Source organism: Neoarius graeffei, chromosome 21 (genome assembly GCF_027579695.1).
Source record: "Neoarius graeffei isolate fNeoGra1 chromosome 21, fNeoGra1.pri, whole genome shotgun sequence".
Lineage (NCBI taxonomy): Eukaryota > Metazoa > Chordata > Actinopteri > Siluriformes > Ariidae > Neoarius > Neoarius graeffei.
The window spans coordinates 51,003,335-51,022,225 of record NC_083589.1 but is presented as its reverse complement, the minus strand read 5'-3'; the positions used below and the strand labels follow the sequence as shown (position 1 = coordinate 51,022,225).

The window sequence follows — 18,891 nt, the reverse complement described above, 5'->3', positions numbered from 1 at the left end:
ATCAAGTCTGTGCGCTGTTGTATCCATGCCGACCACACACACCTCCAACGCTCACATGCAGTGCTGAAACGTTTGACATTTGCTACATGGGTGGAATGTGATGGACTGGGAAGGTGCTCACACAGAGAAGAGGCAAATGTTATAGCAAAAGGTCAGATTTAATCTTTGTTTTAGGCACGGTACTGCAGGTGAATAATGTAATTCGTTTGAAAAACAAAAGATATCACAATGAATTCATAGCAGCGGATTGTTGATGTTCCTGTAAGTATATATTTTTTCCATATTGGGACATTTTCAAAAATTTGCATTTATTTACGTGCATGAGTATTTGTCAATTTTAAATATGAATGAATTTACATAATACAACCATAAATCTAGTCATTGGACGATGTTCGAATTAAAATGTTTATTTTACTTTATTGCTTAATCAAGGCTAATACAGAACAGCCACAGTGGTGCTTGAAAGTTTGTGAACCCTTTAGAATTGTCTATATTTCTGCATAAATATGACCTAAAACATCATCAGACTCTCCTAAAAGTAGATAAAGAGAACCCAGTTAAACAAATGAGACAAAAATATTGTACTTGGTCATTTATTTATGGAGGAAAATGATCCAATATTACATATCTGTGAGTGGCAAAAGTATGTGAACCTTTGCTTTCAGTATCTGGTGTGACCCCGTTGTGCAGCAATAACTACAACTAAACGTTTCCGGTAACTGTTGATCAGTCCTGCACACCGGCTTGGAGGAATTTTAGCCCATTCCTCCTTTCATTTGGCACCATGATCTTTGACCTTAAGTGACCCTGAAAGGTCAAACTTAAGGTCATGGATTTTCAAAGGCCTGTAACTTGAAAACGGTTGATGGTAGACAGATATTTATCATTATCAACTTATAGGAAGTACCATATGGGTTTTCATTTGGCACCATGGTCTTTGACCTTGAATGACCTTGAAAGGTCAAACTCAAGGTCATGGGTTTTCAAAGGGCTCTCACTTTAAAATGGTTCACGATAGTCAGATGTTCACCAGTATCAACATATAAGAAGTCCCATATGGGCTTTCAGTTGCCGCCATGACCTTTGGCCTTGAATGACTTTGAAATGTCAAACTCAAGGTCATGGACTTCCATCGGACTATGATTTGACAGCTGATGATTGAGAAATATTACCATGATCAACATATAGGTATAAAATAAGTGCCGCCGGGCGAGGTTTGTTTTGCCTGGCAACACTTCTTTTATTTTAGGGATAAACAGTATGACATGACTAGATTGAGAAGTGGGTGGAGCTTAAAACATTCATCAGAGATAATGTGGTGGTTGTAAGTCGGCAAGTCAAGTTTGGGTAATTTTATTACTTGACGAGAAGATTCGTTTATCCCAAAAATAAATAAATATATAAATAAATAAATCTGAAAAAGGTGGCACGGTGGTGTAGTGGTTAGCGCTGTCACCTCACAGCAAGAAGGTCCTGGGTTCGAGCCCTGGGGCCGGCGAGGGCCTTTCTGTGTGGAGTTTGCATGTTCTCCCCGTGTCCGCGTGGGTTTCCTCCGGGTGCTCCGGTTTCCCCCACAGTCCAAAGACATGCAGGTTAGGTTAACTGGTGACTCTAAATTGACCGTAGGTGTGAATGTGAGTGTGAATGGTTGTCTGTGTCTATGTGTCAGCCCTGTGATGACCTGGCGACTTGTCCAGGGTGTACCCCGCCTTTCACCCGTAGTCAGCTGGGATAGGCTCCAGCTTGCCTGCGACCCTGTAGAAGGATAAAGCGGCTAGAGATAATGAGATGAGATGAGAAATCTGAAAAATGATTGACATGACCAAAATTGTTGTTTCTACCTGTAGTATATTATCTATTTTTAAAAAAAAATAAGAAAAATAAAAACCTGAAGTGAAGACTAATACAATATTAGGAAATATAAAGGACCAGAAAGAAATAAAAGGACATCACAACAGAAAGATGAGTGACATCAGTAGAAAAGAAGGCTCCAGACGGCCAGAAAAAGCCCAGCTGTTTACCCAGGCCTCGTAAAAAAGCTCAAGCCCAGATAGAGACAGCGCTGTGTGATTTCTTCCCTCTCTCTTTCTACAGAATAGACAAAGCCAAAGCAGTCCTAATTTACAGCTCCCTTGTGTGCAATCTTGTACCAGGAGAAAGGCACATCATTAGTATTCCCTGTCAGCTACAACTGTGGTCAATAAAGGTAACAAAATTTATAACGAATAAAACAGGCAACAGGAGTTAATTTCGGGGCCAGAAAAGACCTATAAAGTTATACAGTAATGATTCTACCATAAATTTTTGACCAGAAGATGGCCAGGCAGCTCTGACTTGTGTGAATGACAAACAGGGCTGAGCGATGGTACTAAAATTTGATGACTATAATTTAGTACAATCTTCATGAAATCTACTGAACTAATCAATCTGATAAATCACGCTCATAAATCACGGACAACTCCTAGACAGCTACACGCTACATTAAACACATGCTCAACATTGCATGATTTATTAAATCTTTGACTTTCATGATTGATTAAATCTTTGACTTTGGCTTGCTCATGATCTCATCTCATCCTAATTACTCTGTGTACCTCGTTACAAGCTCCTTGGTGTACTGCCTTTCCTTGATGATGCATTTCTGCCCGTCATCTGTATTGTATCAAGGTAGTAGTTGTATAAGTATCAGGTATAAGGAACCTCATTTGGTAGAAGGCCATTATTTAACAGTTATTCCACGAAATCGAGTCGTACATGAGCTGATAGCTGGCTATAACCTATGTACGACAAGATTGAACTGAATAACTCTTTTATTCTATCCACGTTCATTGGATTTTGAGAAAGAGAGCATTTTTAATTTTATTTTTTGCAAATTAGATCAATAAAAACTTTATCCAAAACATCTGACAAAATCATTTCCGAGTAGAATGTAAACAAACCAGCGAAACGACAGTAGCAATTTGTGAAAAATGCAATAATAATAATAATAATAATAATTATAATAATAATTCTTGAAAAATAAAAAAAGATACGAGTATGGTCTTACCATCAAATACTTTTATTCCATATTTTGTTGCTTTTTTTGTATTTTTTGGGGTTTTGTTTTCGAGTAGAGCTTTTATTTCGCCCTCGGTTGATTCAGCAACATGCTCCGCCATTTGTTTTCCTCTACTCGTGGTATATGAGCTGATATCCTAGTAGTAAAGTAGCCAATCAGAGCGTGCAATTGCTCATATCCAGTGAATGTGGATAGAACAAAACATGATACGCTAGTCCGTGGATCGTCAAATGCCAGGATCCTCATGTAATCGAACACATTCTGACAGTTACATTAAAGCTATGTGTAAAAAATAGACATTTGTACTCAGGTGATATGATTAGAGTGGAGCCACAGAGTGAAAGCTTATTCATATGAACAGCCAAAAATGCTATGGTTAGTTATTAGACTGAATGATCTGTTGAAAAAGAGCTAGAAGTGAGAACGTCAGGCACATCTCCAGTCCATCACTTCAGTTTTAAAGGAGATGACATGCAGTTTTTGTTTCATTGGGTTTTCTTTTCAAGTAGTTTTTATTTCGTCCTCGGTTGGCTCAGCAATACGCGCCGCCATTTTGTTTTTCTCTACTCACGGTATATGAGCTGATATCCTAGTAGTAGTAGAGTAGCCAATCAGAACGCGCGACTGCTCATATCCAGTGAATGTGGATAGAATAATTGGGGTTGTAGGGGCCCATAAAATGGCAAGAAATGATTTATTGAGTAAAGATAAATATCTGGCCATTATTAAATATCAAGCTGGAAAATTCATAGATTTCTAAACGTTCCTCCAAGTGCTGTTGCAAAATTCATTACGCACCCTGACAAAAATGGTTCCATCACAGGACAGGCAGAACTAGTGCTACCTCAGCTGCTCATGATAAGTACATTAGAGATACCGGTCTCAGACTCTGACAATTAATTGCACTTGTTAAAGCTAATAGAATAAATGTTTTGCTGAGTTCAAGTTTCTGATAAATTCTAACATGAACTATTGAGATGAAACTTCAGGCCTTGTGTCTGAAATCGCTCCCAACTCTCTATGGAGGGCACTATATAGTGAGGACGCCATTTTGTAGTGCTGTCCGAAACGATAGTGAGGATTATTTACACCCTATATAGTGCACTCAAAGTATCCCACAATGCATCACGAAAAGTAGCATACAACGGATGGTCACTAACCAAAGCAATATATCCCATCATGCACTGCGGTCACGCTGAAAGAAATCAAATTAAAAGTCTCAAATTTGATTTAATAAAAGGCAGCGGCAAAGAAGAAAGTATTCAGCCTTGATTTTAAAAAATTGAAAGATGCAGGTACTTTGTATTGATGAATGTGGGAAATACGCTCAGTATAATATGGATTTATCACAAAAATGCATATGTGTTATTTACCAGCTGGGAGGTCCGTATCGTGAAATACCGTGACTGAGGTCTGGAAAGTACAAGACCGAGGCCCTCTGGGCCGAGGTCAGTATTCAAGGCCGAGGTCACGGTATTTCAGCATATGGACCGACCTTAAGCTGGTAAATAATATATTTATCTTTTTCTTTACCAAATTCTAACAGAAAAAGAGAGCGCCCGAAAGAGAAAACTGAGCCGAGCTGAGGTGAGGTGAGCCGCCATTTTGAATCCTCATTCACAGCTGTAATGCAAATGGCTTCCTCCTCAGTATACAAGTGCACTTCCATGGCAGGAAAAAAACTACATTTTGGCGCCTATGTAGTCCCCTATTTATACAAAATTGAGTCATTCACGATTCAGCCATGTTTTTGCTCGGTGTTAGCAAGTTACAGGTTTTTAGCTTTCTCCTGAAATGTTTTCTTTAATTTCTTCTTCCTCAGGGTAGTAAAACTCGCTTTCGCTGTGAAGACTGTCGTTATCGCTATCCATGCTGTAAAATTAATGCTATTCTCCTGAGAAATGCGAAAATAAATGTTGACAAAAATTGCTACCATGTTTGTTGTTGTTGTGAACGAGCGAGTCGCCAGAGGTCTGTAACCGGGGTCCGTATCGTAGGATACGGACCCGCTCGCCAGCCAATCAGAGCGCAGGATTTGATGGAAACCGGACCGCGAAAAAAGTAAATGCATTTATTTATTATTTTGAAATCCCACAAGCCGACTGATCTGGCACGATTGTGCGACAGTAATGACGTAAATACCAGCGGGACGGACTAGTGTCCGAAAACTTTTTTTTTTTTCATTTTACCAACGAGCTCACTATATAGTCCTCTATATAGTAATTCCCTATATAGGGAGTAGGGACTAGTGAACGAGTGAGCGATTTCGAACACAGGGCAGGAATCAGGCCTTCATGATAGAACTGCAGTCAAGAAGCCACTTATCAAGAACACAAATAAGACAAAAGCAGGTGAGACTGGAAATCTGCCAGCTGTGGAAATCTATCCTTTGTTCATTCTGTGACGAGTCCAACTTTGGCGCTTTCGGTGAGACGTCGAGTAAGTGAACAGATGAACATAGAGGTATGAAGGTTTGAAGGTGGTAGTGATATTGTCAGTGATTTATTTAAAACTGAAGGCATTTAACCAGCATGACTACCACAGCATACTGCAGCAACATGCCATGCCATCTGGTTCCTTCTTAATTGGGCCTTCATTTGTTTTTCAACAAGACAATGATCCCAAGCACACCTCAAGGCTGTATAAGAGTTATTTATGGATGAAGGAGATTGATGGTGTGCTGTAGCAGATGATCGGACCTTCGTAGTCACCAGAATTAAGCCCACGTGAAAAGAGTTGGGATGGGATGAACTGACCGTGAAAATATACTGCCAATGTCACTTTTGTACTGCCAGAATATTTGTTTACTATCATTAGTCATGGGCGGCACGGTGGTGTAGTGGTTAGCGCTGTCGCCTCACAGCAAGAAGGTCCGGGTTCGAGCCCCGTGGCCGGCGAGGGCCTTTCTGTGTGGAGTTTGCATGTTCTCCCCGTGTCCGCGTGGGTTTCCTCCAGGTGCTCCGGTTTCCCCCACAGTCCAAAGACATGCAGGTTAGGTTAACTGGTGACTCTAAATTGACCGTAGGTGTGAACGGTTGTCTGTGTCTATTGCCGCTTTTCCACTACAAACGCGGCTGAGTCGGGCTGAGCCGTGCCGTGCTGAGTCGGGCTGAGCAGGGCTGTTGGAGTTGCATTTCGACTACAACCGCGCTGAACCGTGCTGGCTGGAAGTGGGTGGACACATTGGGTGGAGTTAGCGAAAGTGGGTGGACGTCAGGTGATGTCGTTAAGCAGCGCAAACAGTGACATCAGTGAGCTTTTAAGCGGTAGTCTCACGACCCGGAGAGTAAACAATAAACATGGAGGACATGGAGTCGTTAGTGTTGCTGGTCTTGGTGCTGTGGCTTGTTGTCACTGACAACGCGGACAGATACTGGCAAGAGCGTATAGATGAGGCGAGGCGCATAAGGCTTCAGAAATTCTCGTAATTCGTAATTCTCCTTCTTCCGGGTTTACGGTGTTTACAGATCCCAGCGTGCTCGCGGGGCGTGTGTGGGCATGTGAGGACACTCCTCCTCACCAATCAGTGCACAGGGGAGTGTCTGCTCACGCCCAAGCCTCACTCGGCTCGCTTCAGCCCCGCTCCAAAACGGTGCGAGTTTTAGGGGCTAAGCAGGGCTGAAGCGAGCCGAGTCGTGCTGGTTTTTGGTAGTCGAAACGCGAGCCGTGTCGGGCTGAAGTGAGCTGAAGCGAGCTGAAGTGAGCTGAAAAAGGGTAGTGGAAAAGGGCCATATGTGTCAGCCCTGTGATGACCTGGCGACTTGTCCAGGGTGTACCCCGCCTTTCGCCCATAGTCAGCTGGGATAGGCTCCAGCTTGCCTGCGACCCTGGAGAACAGGATAAAGCGGCTACAGATAATGAGGTGAGATGAGATCATTAGTCACTTTGCACCATTAGAGTTGATTTGTTGTTATTTATTTATTTATTTATTTATTTATCTAGCTTCCGTTCAGTACTACCACCTTTGCACGGTTTTTATCTTCATTTATTACAATTCTTGTTTTGAGCACTATTAATGCACATTCACACGTACAAAGCACATTTATAGATATATATTTTTTATCGTTACATTTTTATCTGTGGGCGGCACGGTGGTGCAGTGGTTAGCACTGTCACCTCATAGCAAGAAGGTTCTCAGTTTGAACCCAGTACCTGATGGGGGCCTTTCTGTGCGGAGTTTGCATGTTCTCCCCGTGTCCGCGTGGGTTTCCTCCGGGTGCGCCGGTTTCCCCAACAGTCCAAAGACATGCAGGTTAGGTTAACTGGTGACTCTAAATTGACCGTAGGTGTGAACAGTTGTTTGTCTCTATGTTTCAGCCCTATGATGATCTGACGACTTGTCCAGGGTGTACCCCGCCTCTCACCCATAGTCAGCTGGGATAGGCTCCAGCTTGCACGCGACCCTGCACAGGATAAGCGGCTACAGATAATGGATGGATGGACTTTTATCTGTATATTGTATAGTCGACTTGTTCTTGGAATCTTTTTTTCTTCTAAATTCTATTTTATGTTGTACAGTGTGTCTTTTTCTTTTCACATGTCTGATAACTTGCTGCTGTAACAAAACAGTTTCCCAGCCTGGGATCGATCGATTGATCGATCGCTCGATCGATCAATCTCTTGAAACAGTACAGCCTAGGTGTTTTTAAATCCAGCTTAGAAATATAACTTTAACTTGGCCTATTTATTTGTAATACTTCTGGACTGCAGAGTGAAGGAAAAGGAGCATATTTAACAGTTATTCCACAAAATCGAGTCGTACATGAGCTGATAGTCGATGAGGCATGTAGCGCCGAGTTGGCTATAAGCCATGTACGACCAGATTGAGTGGAATAACTTTCATTCTATCCACATTCACTGGATTTTCAGAAATGGATGTTTTTTATTTTTTTGCAAATTCAATCAATAAAAACTTTATACAAAACGTCCGACAAAATCATTTCCGCTTAGAATGTAAACAAACTGGCTAAATGACAGGAGCAATTTGTGAAATGCTATCATAATAATCCTTGAAAAATAATAAAGATATATTCTTACCATAAAATACTTTCATTCCATATTTTGTTTCTTTTTTTGTATTTCACCGACTGGGCTGGAGTGTGGAACAGGAGATATTGGGGGGGAAAAACAAACAAAAAACAATATTCTTTTCACTATTTCTGTTTCTTTTAAATACTTGAGAACAATTTCTGGGGGTTTGTTTTTGAGTAGAGTTTTTATTTTGTCTTCGGTTGGTTCAGCAACACACTCCACCATTTTGTTTTTCTCTACTCACGGTATATGAGCTGATATCCTAGTATCAGGGTAGCCAATCAGAGTGCGCGATTGCTCATATCTAGTGACTGTGGATAGAATAAAAGTGCTCAGCATATGTGGCAAATCCTTCAAGACTGTTGGGAAAAAAGAAAAAAACATCTCAGGTGATTAACCCTTTGATGCAAAACATGGGTCAAAAGTGACCCGGCTGAGTTTTTATCTTCTATATCTTTGCAATAAATTAATTCCATCATTCAGTATTCAAGGTATCCCTCAATTAACTTGTTTTTGATCATCGTACATCCTTATTTTATTTTTTCCTTTCTTACTTTTTGAATAAAAACCCTTTTTGTATCACTACCCTTCTAATGCACAACATGGGTCAAAAACGACCTGCATTCATTTTCCAGGTTATTTCATGTATGGCTGAGTGTTTCTATGATCTACTTTTGAAATAAATTCATTTTGTCATTTACTTTTCCAAATATGCAGTAAATATCTTGTTTTTGTTTAGCACAAATCATCATTTTTATTTTTCCTTTCTTAAGTTATGAACAAGCACAGCTTTTGTAATTCTACATCAAGTTTACACACATGGGTCAGAACCGACCCGCATGCATTTACTCCAGCGTTTGGTGGGAACTGTGAATTGTGCTTGTGTCAGACATTTCACAGCTCAGCACAGCGCCCTTTGCCCATCTAATACATGGAAGTAATGTTTTTCAATTGTTTGAACATTACCTTAGAAAAAAAATTGATTATGTTTAGGTTCCCTTGAGAGTGAGTAGATTACTTGTCAGAAAGTTAGAAGTAATTACTATTAGCTACCGAGCTGTTGACATATTCTACTTTAGTTAGCTAATTTTATTGTAGTTGGCTTAGCTAACTACATAGTTAATAAATAAATAACTGGCCCCATTCACTGCTAAAGTAATTACTTGAAACAAATTATTATTATAGTATTAAGACATTTAATTTTAAATCACACTTGGATGACCCATGTGCAGTAATATAAAAAGTACTTTTGTTCATAAAGTAGGAAAGGAAAAATTAAATTAATGATTTGTGGTAATTAAAAACAAGATATTTAAAGAATACTTGGAATATTCAATCATAAAATAAATTGGTTTCAAAAGATAGAGCAAAGAAAAACTCAGTCAGCATGAAATAACCTGGAAAATGAATGCGGGTCATTTGTGACCCATGTTGTGCATTAGAAGGGGTGTGCATATGTTTTGCATCAAAGGGTTAAAGGATGAAGCTGGTTGAAAGAATGGAAAGAAACATAGAGCAAATCTGTTGTCTAAAGGCAAAGAGGTGTGAGTTTGAAGAATCTAAAATATAAGATGGTTTCTGATTTGTTTAACACTTATATCACAGATGTTTTATAGTTTTGATAGCTTAATTATTAAAACACACACACCCACACAATGCATGTGCAAACTTTTGACTGGTAGTGCACACTCTGTTTACTCTCCTGTCATCTTTACTAAACATTTTAAATTAAGTGGCTACAGGGTGGATTTAAGAAAATAAGGCTTTTTTTTTAGAATGTCAAAACTATGTGCTCCTTCATGCATGAGATAAACATCTGTCTGTCTCTGAAACCCACAGTGAAGCTGGGAAAACACATGCCATCACATAAAAACACAATTTGACTATAGAAACCCTACTGCAGCTTATTCCTGGCTTCATCTATCGTTATACCTCTTCACTTTACAAATGACTCATTCCTGCTGCCTGAAGGTGACGAATCACCATGCAGATACAGATCTATTTATTTCTTTTTCCAGTCCTCCTCATTCAAGCATTACATCAAACCATGTTTAATGTCACAGGGCTGATCTTTTCGGTGAAGATCTGACACTTTGGGTAGGTTCATGGTACAGCTTTTAAACTTCACGATCAGTGAAACAAATAAAAATAGCTTTCTCAAATAAAAATGCACTCTTCTTTCAAAGCTTTACCTTCCACAATCTTTCCAGACTGTTCTGCTGCTCCTCCAGGTAAGACTTTGGCCACGTATGCTCCGATCTCTCCATCACTGCCTGGAACCTCTTTACCCCCGATTATACGGATGCCCAGTCCGTTGCCTGCAGGCCCATTGCAAAGACCTTAAATTAAAGGCATCTCATTTTGACTTCAAGTACATTTACTAACATGATAAATAGTATGTAACAACTCATATGCAAATTAGGACTCAGTACATTCGCACTTCGGTTTATTGTAAGTATTTTAGTTCCAAACCCATCATAATTGCAATAACAACAAGAGAGCACAATCCCCCGCTGGCAGCTCGGCCATAACTCTGGTAAAATGTGACTGAATTGAACGAAATTGCAATATGCATATTACCGACATGTAACAAAGAATCCTGTCAAGTTTCATGAAATTCCTCCAAAAATTGTGAGAGGAGTTGATTTCAGAAGGTGAGTACCCTTCCTGGGATGGACAGATGGCTGGACATCGCCACGACATAATCACCCTTTGGGCCTTTCGGCCAGCGGGGGATTATAAAAATTGTGAGGGAAGTTGATTTCAGAAAGCAAGCACACCTTAATGAAATTGCCAAAGTACAAGTTTGTTAATAATCAAGGGCATAACTCTGGTAAAATTTGCCCAAATTTAACAAAATTTCAGTATGTGTATAGCTGTCATATAACAAAGCCTTTTGCCAAGTTTGGTGAAATTCCTCCACAAATTGTGAGAGGAGTTGATTGTAGTAGAACGTACAACTCATGAAATTGTCAAAGTACAAGTTATTTAATCAAGGGTCAAAACTCTGGTAAAATTTTCACAAACAAAATTAAATCGCAATATGTGTATTACCGTCATATAACAAGGCCTTTTGCCAAGCTTTGAGAAATTCGTCCAGAAATTGTGAAAGGAGTTGATGTTAGAAGGCAAGCACACCTTCATGAAATTGTGAAAGTACAAGGTTGTTAATCAAGGGCCACAACTCTGGTAAAATGTGACTGAATTTATCAAAATTACAATATGCATAGTACCGACATATAACAATGCCGCTTGCCAAGTTTGGTCAAATTCCTCCAAAAATTGTGAGAGGAGTTAATTTCAGAAGGAAAACACTCTCATGAAATTGTCAAATTATAATTTTGTTAATTAAGGGCTGTAACTCTGGTAAAATGTGACCGAATTGAATGAAATTACGATATGCGTATTACCGACATATAAGAAAGAATCCTGCCATGTTTTGTGAAATTCCTCCAAAAATTGTGAGACGAGTTGATTTCAGAAGGTGAGCACCCTTCCCAGGATGGACGGATAGAAATCGCCATGGAAATCAACTCTCTTCAGGCCTTTCGGTCAACAGGGGATAAAAACTATATCTTCTTACTATACTTAAATATTATATTGGGGTACTTATACTTTACTTGAGTGTTATTGAAATACTTTAACTCTTACTTAATTGAATTTCCAAGGGGGAAAAAAAACATTTTATTCCTGACATTTCTATCTTCAAATGACTCTGTGTGTGTGTGTGTGTGTGTGTGTGTGTGTGTGTGTGTGTAGCGCCATCAATACATGGGCTCCAACTCATTTTATTTGCATTCAGTTCAAAGCATCCAACCAAGTTCATTAATCTCGAGAAAACTATCACAAATCATTCCAATCTGTCATCTACCGTGATGTACTTAATTTAATCAAAACATCTTTTTAATGCATTTAAAAGCAGCACCTTTTTGCCTTTCACTCAAGTACATACTTGGCTGAAAGTCTTAATACATAAGACTTTCAGTTTAGTATAAATGCTTATATGGTACATTTTACACCCACAATTACATTTTTAGTTGACCATTACCCAACTTAAATGTGCATAAAATACAACAAATTAGGTCGTCACAGAATGGCACATACATCATGGCTTCCATTTGCAAACACAGAGCTTGTTTGTTCAACAGTACTTAATTATGAGGATAATCTGATGTGTATTTAATGCCAGTTTGGGCTTTAATGACTAATAAAGAAGAAATGTGCCAACTCACTGGCATGCCACAAAATATCTGCCCAGTTCCAATATTTATCCATGTTTCCAAGAAAGGAAAAATAGCATAAAAGCATAAATTGCATAATAGCATAAACTGCCCATTTGTCTTGGGCAAAGCATTTACATTGTTAGTGGACTAATTACATACAGGCTGAAGAAGACGCTCAAAACAAACTGTGAAAGCCATGAAAGAGTTATTTTGTAACATAAAACAGTGTAAAACATTCACAACTTTTCATGTTATTTATTTGCATTTTTGAGCGGACGGTACTCAGTTATACTCATTGTTTTGGCCAGATTTGGCTTCCCTGATGTCTTTATATGTAAGCGTCATCTAGTACAAAATGCATCAGCCCATGTCCTTACCATGAAAAGAAAGGATGCTATCACAGACATTTAGTTGACTATTAGTCAATTCTGAACTGATGAAAAGTCCTTCATGTTATATTTGTAGCTCATAGCTGTAACTTGTTTATTTTGAGCATATCTTGCTAATCTCCTAAAATGGTTTAGCCTAGGTGTTTTTAAATCCAACTTAAAAATGTGTATTTTACTTGGCCTATTCATTTGTAACAGTTTTCATAGATTTACAGTATAGTCAGCTTATTAGGTATTGTAGATTGTTTCATTAATGTGCATATTAATATAAATACTTAATATACTTTATTAATATAAAGTTGATCTTCAAGTGGTGAATGTATGTTTCACGAGTGAGCAAAGCGAAGCGATAAACTTCATATGTTCACGCCACCATGTAATGTTCTTTATATTATACTAGCAGGTTACCCAGGCGTTGCTCGGGTTTTGGAAAATTCTGGGTTGCCCCCAGACTTCCATGTCAAATTTGGTGAAGATCCGTCGAGAAATGGTGATGTTAACCCAAGATGAACAAAAATCCAAACGCCCACCACACAGGGGCCCACCAGGGCCCCCCTGGGGTCCAAATATGGAATTTTCCAGTTCTGTCAAATTGTGGCTATCTCCTGTACCTATGTGCTAAGTTTAGTGAAGATCTGTCAAGAGTTTGTGTTGATAAATGTAACGTGAAAGGCATTGAGGGAGGGGGTGGGTGGATGTTGTGCCCCCCAGGGACCTCCCTGGGGCCTGCACATGAATTTTGCTTATATCTGAAAAATTCCGGGTCATCCCAGGACCTACTTGCCAAATTTGGTGAAAATCCATCGAGAAATGGTGATGTTAGCTCAAGACAAACAAACAAACTTTGCTGCTTATTATATAGCTGGCCACACACAAAAAAACACAAGTTAATCGAAAGAATTTTAATTTTGAACCGGTTTGCCATTTTGACAAGTCAGTGGGAAAATCCTTGGAGTGATGTCATCAGAGCGAAATATCGGGAAATATTATACATACAGGACACTTTCTCGATGGAATAAAAACATGTTCTATTCCCTTGTAGCAGGTTCCATTCATCTGGTTTTATAGCATGCAATATTGTTAGCATATCGCTTATCCTACGTATATTACATCACTCTACCCAATGGAGAATGAGCGTTGAATACGGTTTACGATATTGCATGGTTGTCAAGACAACATGACGTCATACGTCGGAGACGTAAAACTTCCGCACTAGTGAGCGACTGTGACAATTTGTAAACAAACATGGCCGCCAGGTTTGTTTTGGTAAATATGGAAGATTTTGAGGGAATTTTGAAAGAGAAAGACGCATTGAACACCCGAAAGGAATAATAATAATAATAATAATAATAATAATAATAATATGGGTTGGCTTTTTTTGTGGTCTGTCAGATATATTCCATTCAGCTACTCGTCTTTGACTCATTTAATATCATGCTAGCTGTATGGAATATATCTGATATACCACGAACAAAATCCAGCCGATATTATTTAAATATGTCACTCAGATCTGTGATGTATTTCATATGAAACATGAGTTTTTCAACATGAGAAGATAAGCTTCATATCTTCAAGTCAATGTGTGATTTTCTTTTTATTATACAGACACATTCACAAAAAGTACCCAAATTTATCAAAAACAATTCACTGATTTCCTCACCGGTGAGGATATTGAAAAATATCTCATGGTTGTAGTTTGTATGAAAAATACGAGTGGTGTATTTCACAGTAACACACTCGTGTCTATACATACATACAGTATATACACGTTAAATAATGAGATAATTTTTTCCATTCGTATTTCTCATGTAATGTTCGAATATAATAAGTGCTATCCAGTGAGGACTGACAGTAATAATTTACCTGACACACTGCGGTCTTTAGGATCCCTTTGTAGCTTTATTCTTGCATAGGAAAATGGGTACTGCTGGGACTTCATCTGCACCACATCATAAAAGCACAGACAGTTTCACACAGAGACACCTAGTTTCCACAACAGAAACACTGTGACTAGTACTATGTCATGAATTAATAACCGCATTTGCATTGTCTGCTCATTGCTGCAGTCGAGGAACAATCAGTGCATGTTCTCTAAAACGTTCTTCTGTCTTATTGTGTCGGTCACATTTAAGAGTAGATGTCTGAAATAGCAGATTGTAGTACAAAGACGTTTACTGTACCGATGTGTTTCATGTGCTTGTGTTTGAAAGTTGAGTTATTCTTCACCTGTCTCCTGTCCAAGCCCTGTCCATCCTCTCGTGGCTTGTCAAACCAGTCAGTCTCTTCCCGACGGAGATGGTATGCTTTAGAATAATCAGATTAGAATCAACCCCATTAAAAACTGCTCACCGGTTTATAAATCAGAACCCTAGCAATTCTTTCCAGGCATAAGGGTTAAAAATAAACACTGGAGACAGGTACACTGTACAGAGGGTCCAATCAAGGTTACTATTAATCTTGTATTTTCCAAACATGCACACACAGGATATCGTGCAGTGGGGAATATCTGTGGTTTTTATGTCAGTACAAATTGGGGACAAAAAAATAAACCAAATAAGGACAAGCCCTTGTGCAATTCTGCCCAGTGGTTTTAAATCACATGGAAGAGATAACGACAGTAAAGTCAGAGCTGTACTGCTGTCTCAGTAGAATATGGAAAGATATTTCTCTTCAAGAGAATTTTCTGTACCTTCTAGGATGTAGTCGAGAAATAATCTATTTAGACATTTTTTAACACCTATGAACAAAACAAACAAACAAACAAACAAACCAAAAAATTAACATTATAAACAGGTAGTGGTCGTGGTAGAAGCTAGTCATCCAAGTACTTTTGTGATAACTGATGGCATCAAGAATTCCGCTTAGTACATTTAGGATTTAGCCCCAAACTTTGCCTCTCCCAGGAGGTTACAACTCGGCTGTATTAGTCTTTCAACAAAATAATGAGCCTGAAATGAAACTACTGTATATCCAAATCCATGCAAACTGCAAGAAACAGGAATTTGCAGTTGTGCATGCCCGTCTCTGGATTTCAGCTCTGTTATAAAACTGTAGTCAGAAATCAAAAAAGCCAATCCACATGCCCGAACCTAGGAATGTAAAGAACCTGGAAACGTTCTGCACAGAGGATTGCCCAAGACAAGTGGTCTCAAACTTATAGCGGGCTTAAATATAAAATGTGTGAGTTTTAATAATTTTGAAATCAATATTTTCACTGGGAAAAATCCTATACCATTAGATGTACTTTACATATACTCAACCTCAATTCCAAAAAAGTTGGGACACCGTGTAAAACATAAATAAAAACAGAATGTGAAGATTTGCAAATCATGGAAAACCTACATTTCATTGAAAAATATTACAAAGACAACATATGAAATGTTGAAACTGAGAAATTGTATTGTTTTTTGAAAAATATATGCTCATTTTGAATTTGATGTCAGTAACATGTTTCAGAAAAGTTGGGACAGGGGCAACAAAAGACTGAAAAAGTTGTGTAATGCTTAAAAAAAAACCAAATTTGGTGAATTGGCAGCAGGTCAGCAACATGAATTCTTTTAGAATTCAGTCAGAACTCTTTTTAGAAATCATGGACACCACGTCCTCCAGGCTAAAGAGGAGAGGGACCATCCGGCTTGTTATCAGTGCACGGCATCTGTGATGGTATGAGGGTGCATTAGTGCACACGACATGGGTAGCTTGTACATCTGGGCAGGCATCATTAATGCTGAATAATATATACGGTACATGTTTCAGAGCAATATGCTGCCATCCAGACAAAATCTTTCAGAGAAGACCTTCCTTCTTTCAGCAAGACAATGCCAAACCGCTTTCAGCACATATTAAAACTGCATGGCTCCATAGTAAAAGAGTCTGGGTGCTAAACTGGCCTGCCTGCAGTCCAGACCTGTCTCCCATTTAAAACATTTGGCGCATTACGAAGCACAAAATATGACAAAGGACACCATGAGAAACTGAAATTGTGTATCAGGCAAGAATGGGACAGCATTTCTCTTTCAAAACTACAGCAATTGGTCTCTTCAGTTCCCAAATGTTTCCAGAGTGTTGTTAAAAGTAGAGGCAATGCAACACAGTGGTAAACATGCCCCTGTCCTAACTTTTTTGAAACTTGTTGCTGACATCAAATTCAAAATGAGCATATATTTAAAAAAAATAAAATAAAATTTCTCAGTTTCAACATGTGATATGTTGTCTTTGTTCTCTTTTCAATGAAATATAGGGTTTCCATGATTTGCAAATTATCGCATTCTGTTTTTATTTACAGTTTACACAGCGTCCCAACTTTTTTGGAATTGGGGTTGTAAAATTTTGTTCTTTGGGCCCCAGTGTACCAATAATTCTGGAGTTGGCTCTATCATGGAGTAAACAAACATAAAAAATGTGTATGTGAGCCATACTGTAGTTACCAATCTGCGGTGGGTTTCCCGAAAGCCTCTTACCACTAAGAGCGTCTTAACTAGGAGAGAGAGTGTTCATTGTGCTGCTCGCTCTACCATTTAACGATGATCTTTGTGCTGCGATGCTTTTGGGAAACCCACCCCTGATCTTTTGGAACCTAGACAGTCAAACATACCATGAAACGAAAATGAAGACCGTCTATTAATTTGGTAAAATATGAAGCTTAATTATTTTAATGTTTTTAAAGATACTGTATAAGTAATGAAGTAACATATTTGCAATGTATTTACTAAATCAAGAAATCTTGACATGTAAATGACTCACAGGTGAGACATTGTTTATACGCTATAGTGTTGGTATTGGAGCCTAGTTAGAAAAATTGGGTTATGTTTAGGGAGCGGAGCATGCAACAAAAACGCATTGATCCACTACTGCACATACAGTATTAATGTGTGCTTTTCGTACTCCCCATATGTTGTCATGGAGATGAATTTTCAGTCAATACAGTGGACCATGGGCTTATGGGTGATTGGGAGTTGGGTGGTTATGGTACAGTGGGTAGGCTTAGTACTGGGTGTGAGAGGGCGGGTAAATGGTGGGTGTTAGAAGGGAGGGATGGGGGGAGCGGAAAGCTAAGGTGGTCATACTCTACCGTCTGTGACATTTTCATGTGTGTTTCCTGGATCATCTCTGTTCAGACCCACCAGGGATTCACTTAGTGCTGTAACCAAGGCAAATGCATTTACTTCCATATGGAACATATGATGCATTCATCATATGGTATTAAATGGGTGGAGACCAAAAAATAAAATTAAATTAGATATGAACTATCGCTGAATTTGCATAATATTAACTTACAAATAATATAATTATTGGTGCACTATAATGTGTAAATGCCATCATTTACAGTTTATGCATCAATAAATAATGTATATGGAAATGAGCAATTTATAGCATAAGAATAAGAAAAGCATGGCATGCAGAAGTGTGTCGACCATCATGCAAGCAAGCAAGCAAGTTTATTCACAAACAAAAGGAAAATACATGCAATTCATTTATTTAATATTGTAAGAGCACAAAACATGCATGCATTCAAAGATTAAGAGATAATAGCTTAGGTCAATTCAACAAAAGTACAACAAAAAGGACTGAGAGGACTGTTTTTGCCATGTTGTAAAATGAAGCACGTGTCTAAATTTTCGGATATTAACAGCTTATTACGTGAACGGAAACCTAAATACAAATAAACTCTAATAATTTAATAAAATGAGCACAATCATTCAACAATACGGCTAACACTAAAACTCTAAGGCCAGCAAATAATAAAGTGGATGTATTATTAGATTTAAAAAATTTTTTTTTTATTTTTGTGAACTCACAGTTTGCCCTCTTTATGTTCTTTAGGTTATGGGTATTTAGGATTAAATGGAGATCTAATTTTAAATATTCATACTCACCAGCCAATCAGAATATTATAAGTTCAGATACCTTGTATATGGAATTTACTTTTACATTTACATTGATTTTACTTACAGTCGATTGACAACATCTATGTGGAGACCCTGAGCCATTAGATTCAGAAAGTAGTTAGTTAGTAGTATTTAGGTAGTAGTTGGTAGCTAACCACAGAAATTAAACATATCTACATGTTGCAATTGCAGAAGGAAGAGACAATGAAGAATATGCAGATAGATAGGAATGGTCAATCTGCATCACTGTTCTACATTTCTATATGGCATTACAAATTTTCTCAGTAGTCAACTGCTAATTG

General features: G+C 38.5%; 1 protein-coding gene across 1 annotated transcript in view; it reads right to left on the bottom strand.

The window, feature by feature from the left end:
* The window catches only part of pcloa (piccolo presynaptic cytomatrix protein a), a 152,963-nt gene that overhangs the window by 65,638 nt on the left and 68,434 nt on the right, over positions 1-18,891 (bottom strand). The window contains exons 8-11 of the mRNA XM_060903536.1: positions 17,773-17,841; positions 14,928-15,004; positions 14,565-14,640; positions 10,282-10,407 (exon numbers count right to left, since the gene is read on the bottom strand). Coding sequence (XP_060759519.1) covers positions 10,282-10,407; positions 14,565-14,640; positions 14,928-15,004; positions 17,773-17,841 — 348 coding nt within the window. The remainder of the gene's footprint in view (positions 1-10,281; positions 10,408-14,564; positions 14,641-14,927; positions 15,005-17,772; positions 17,842-18,891) is intronic.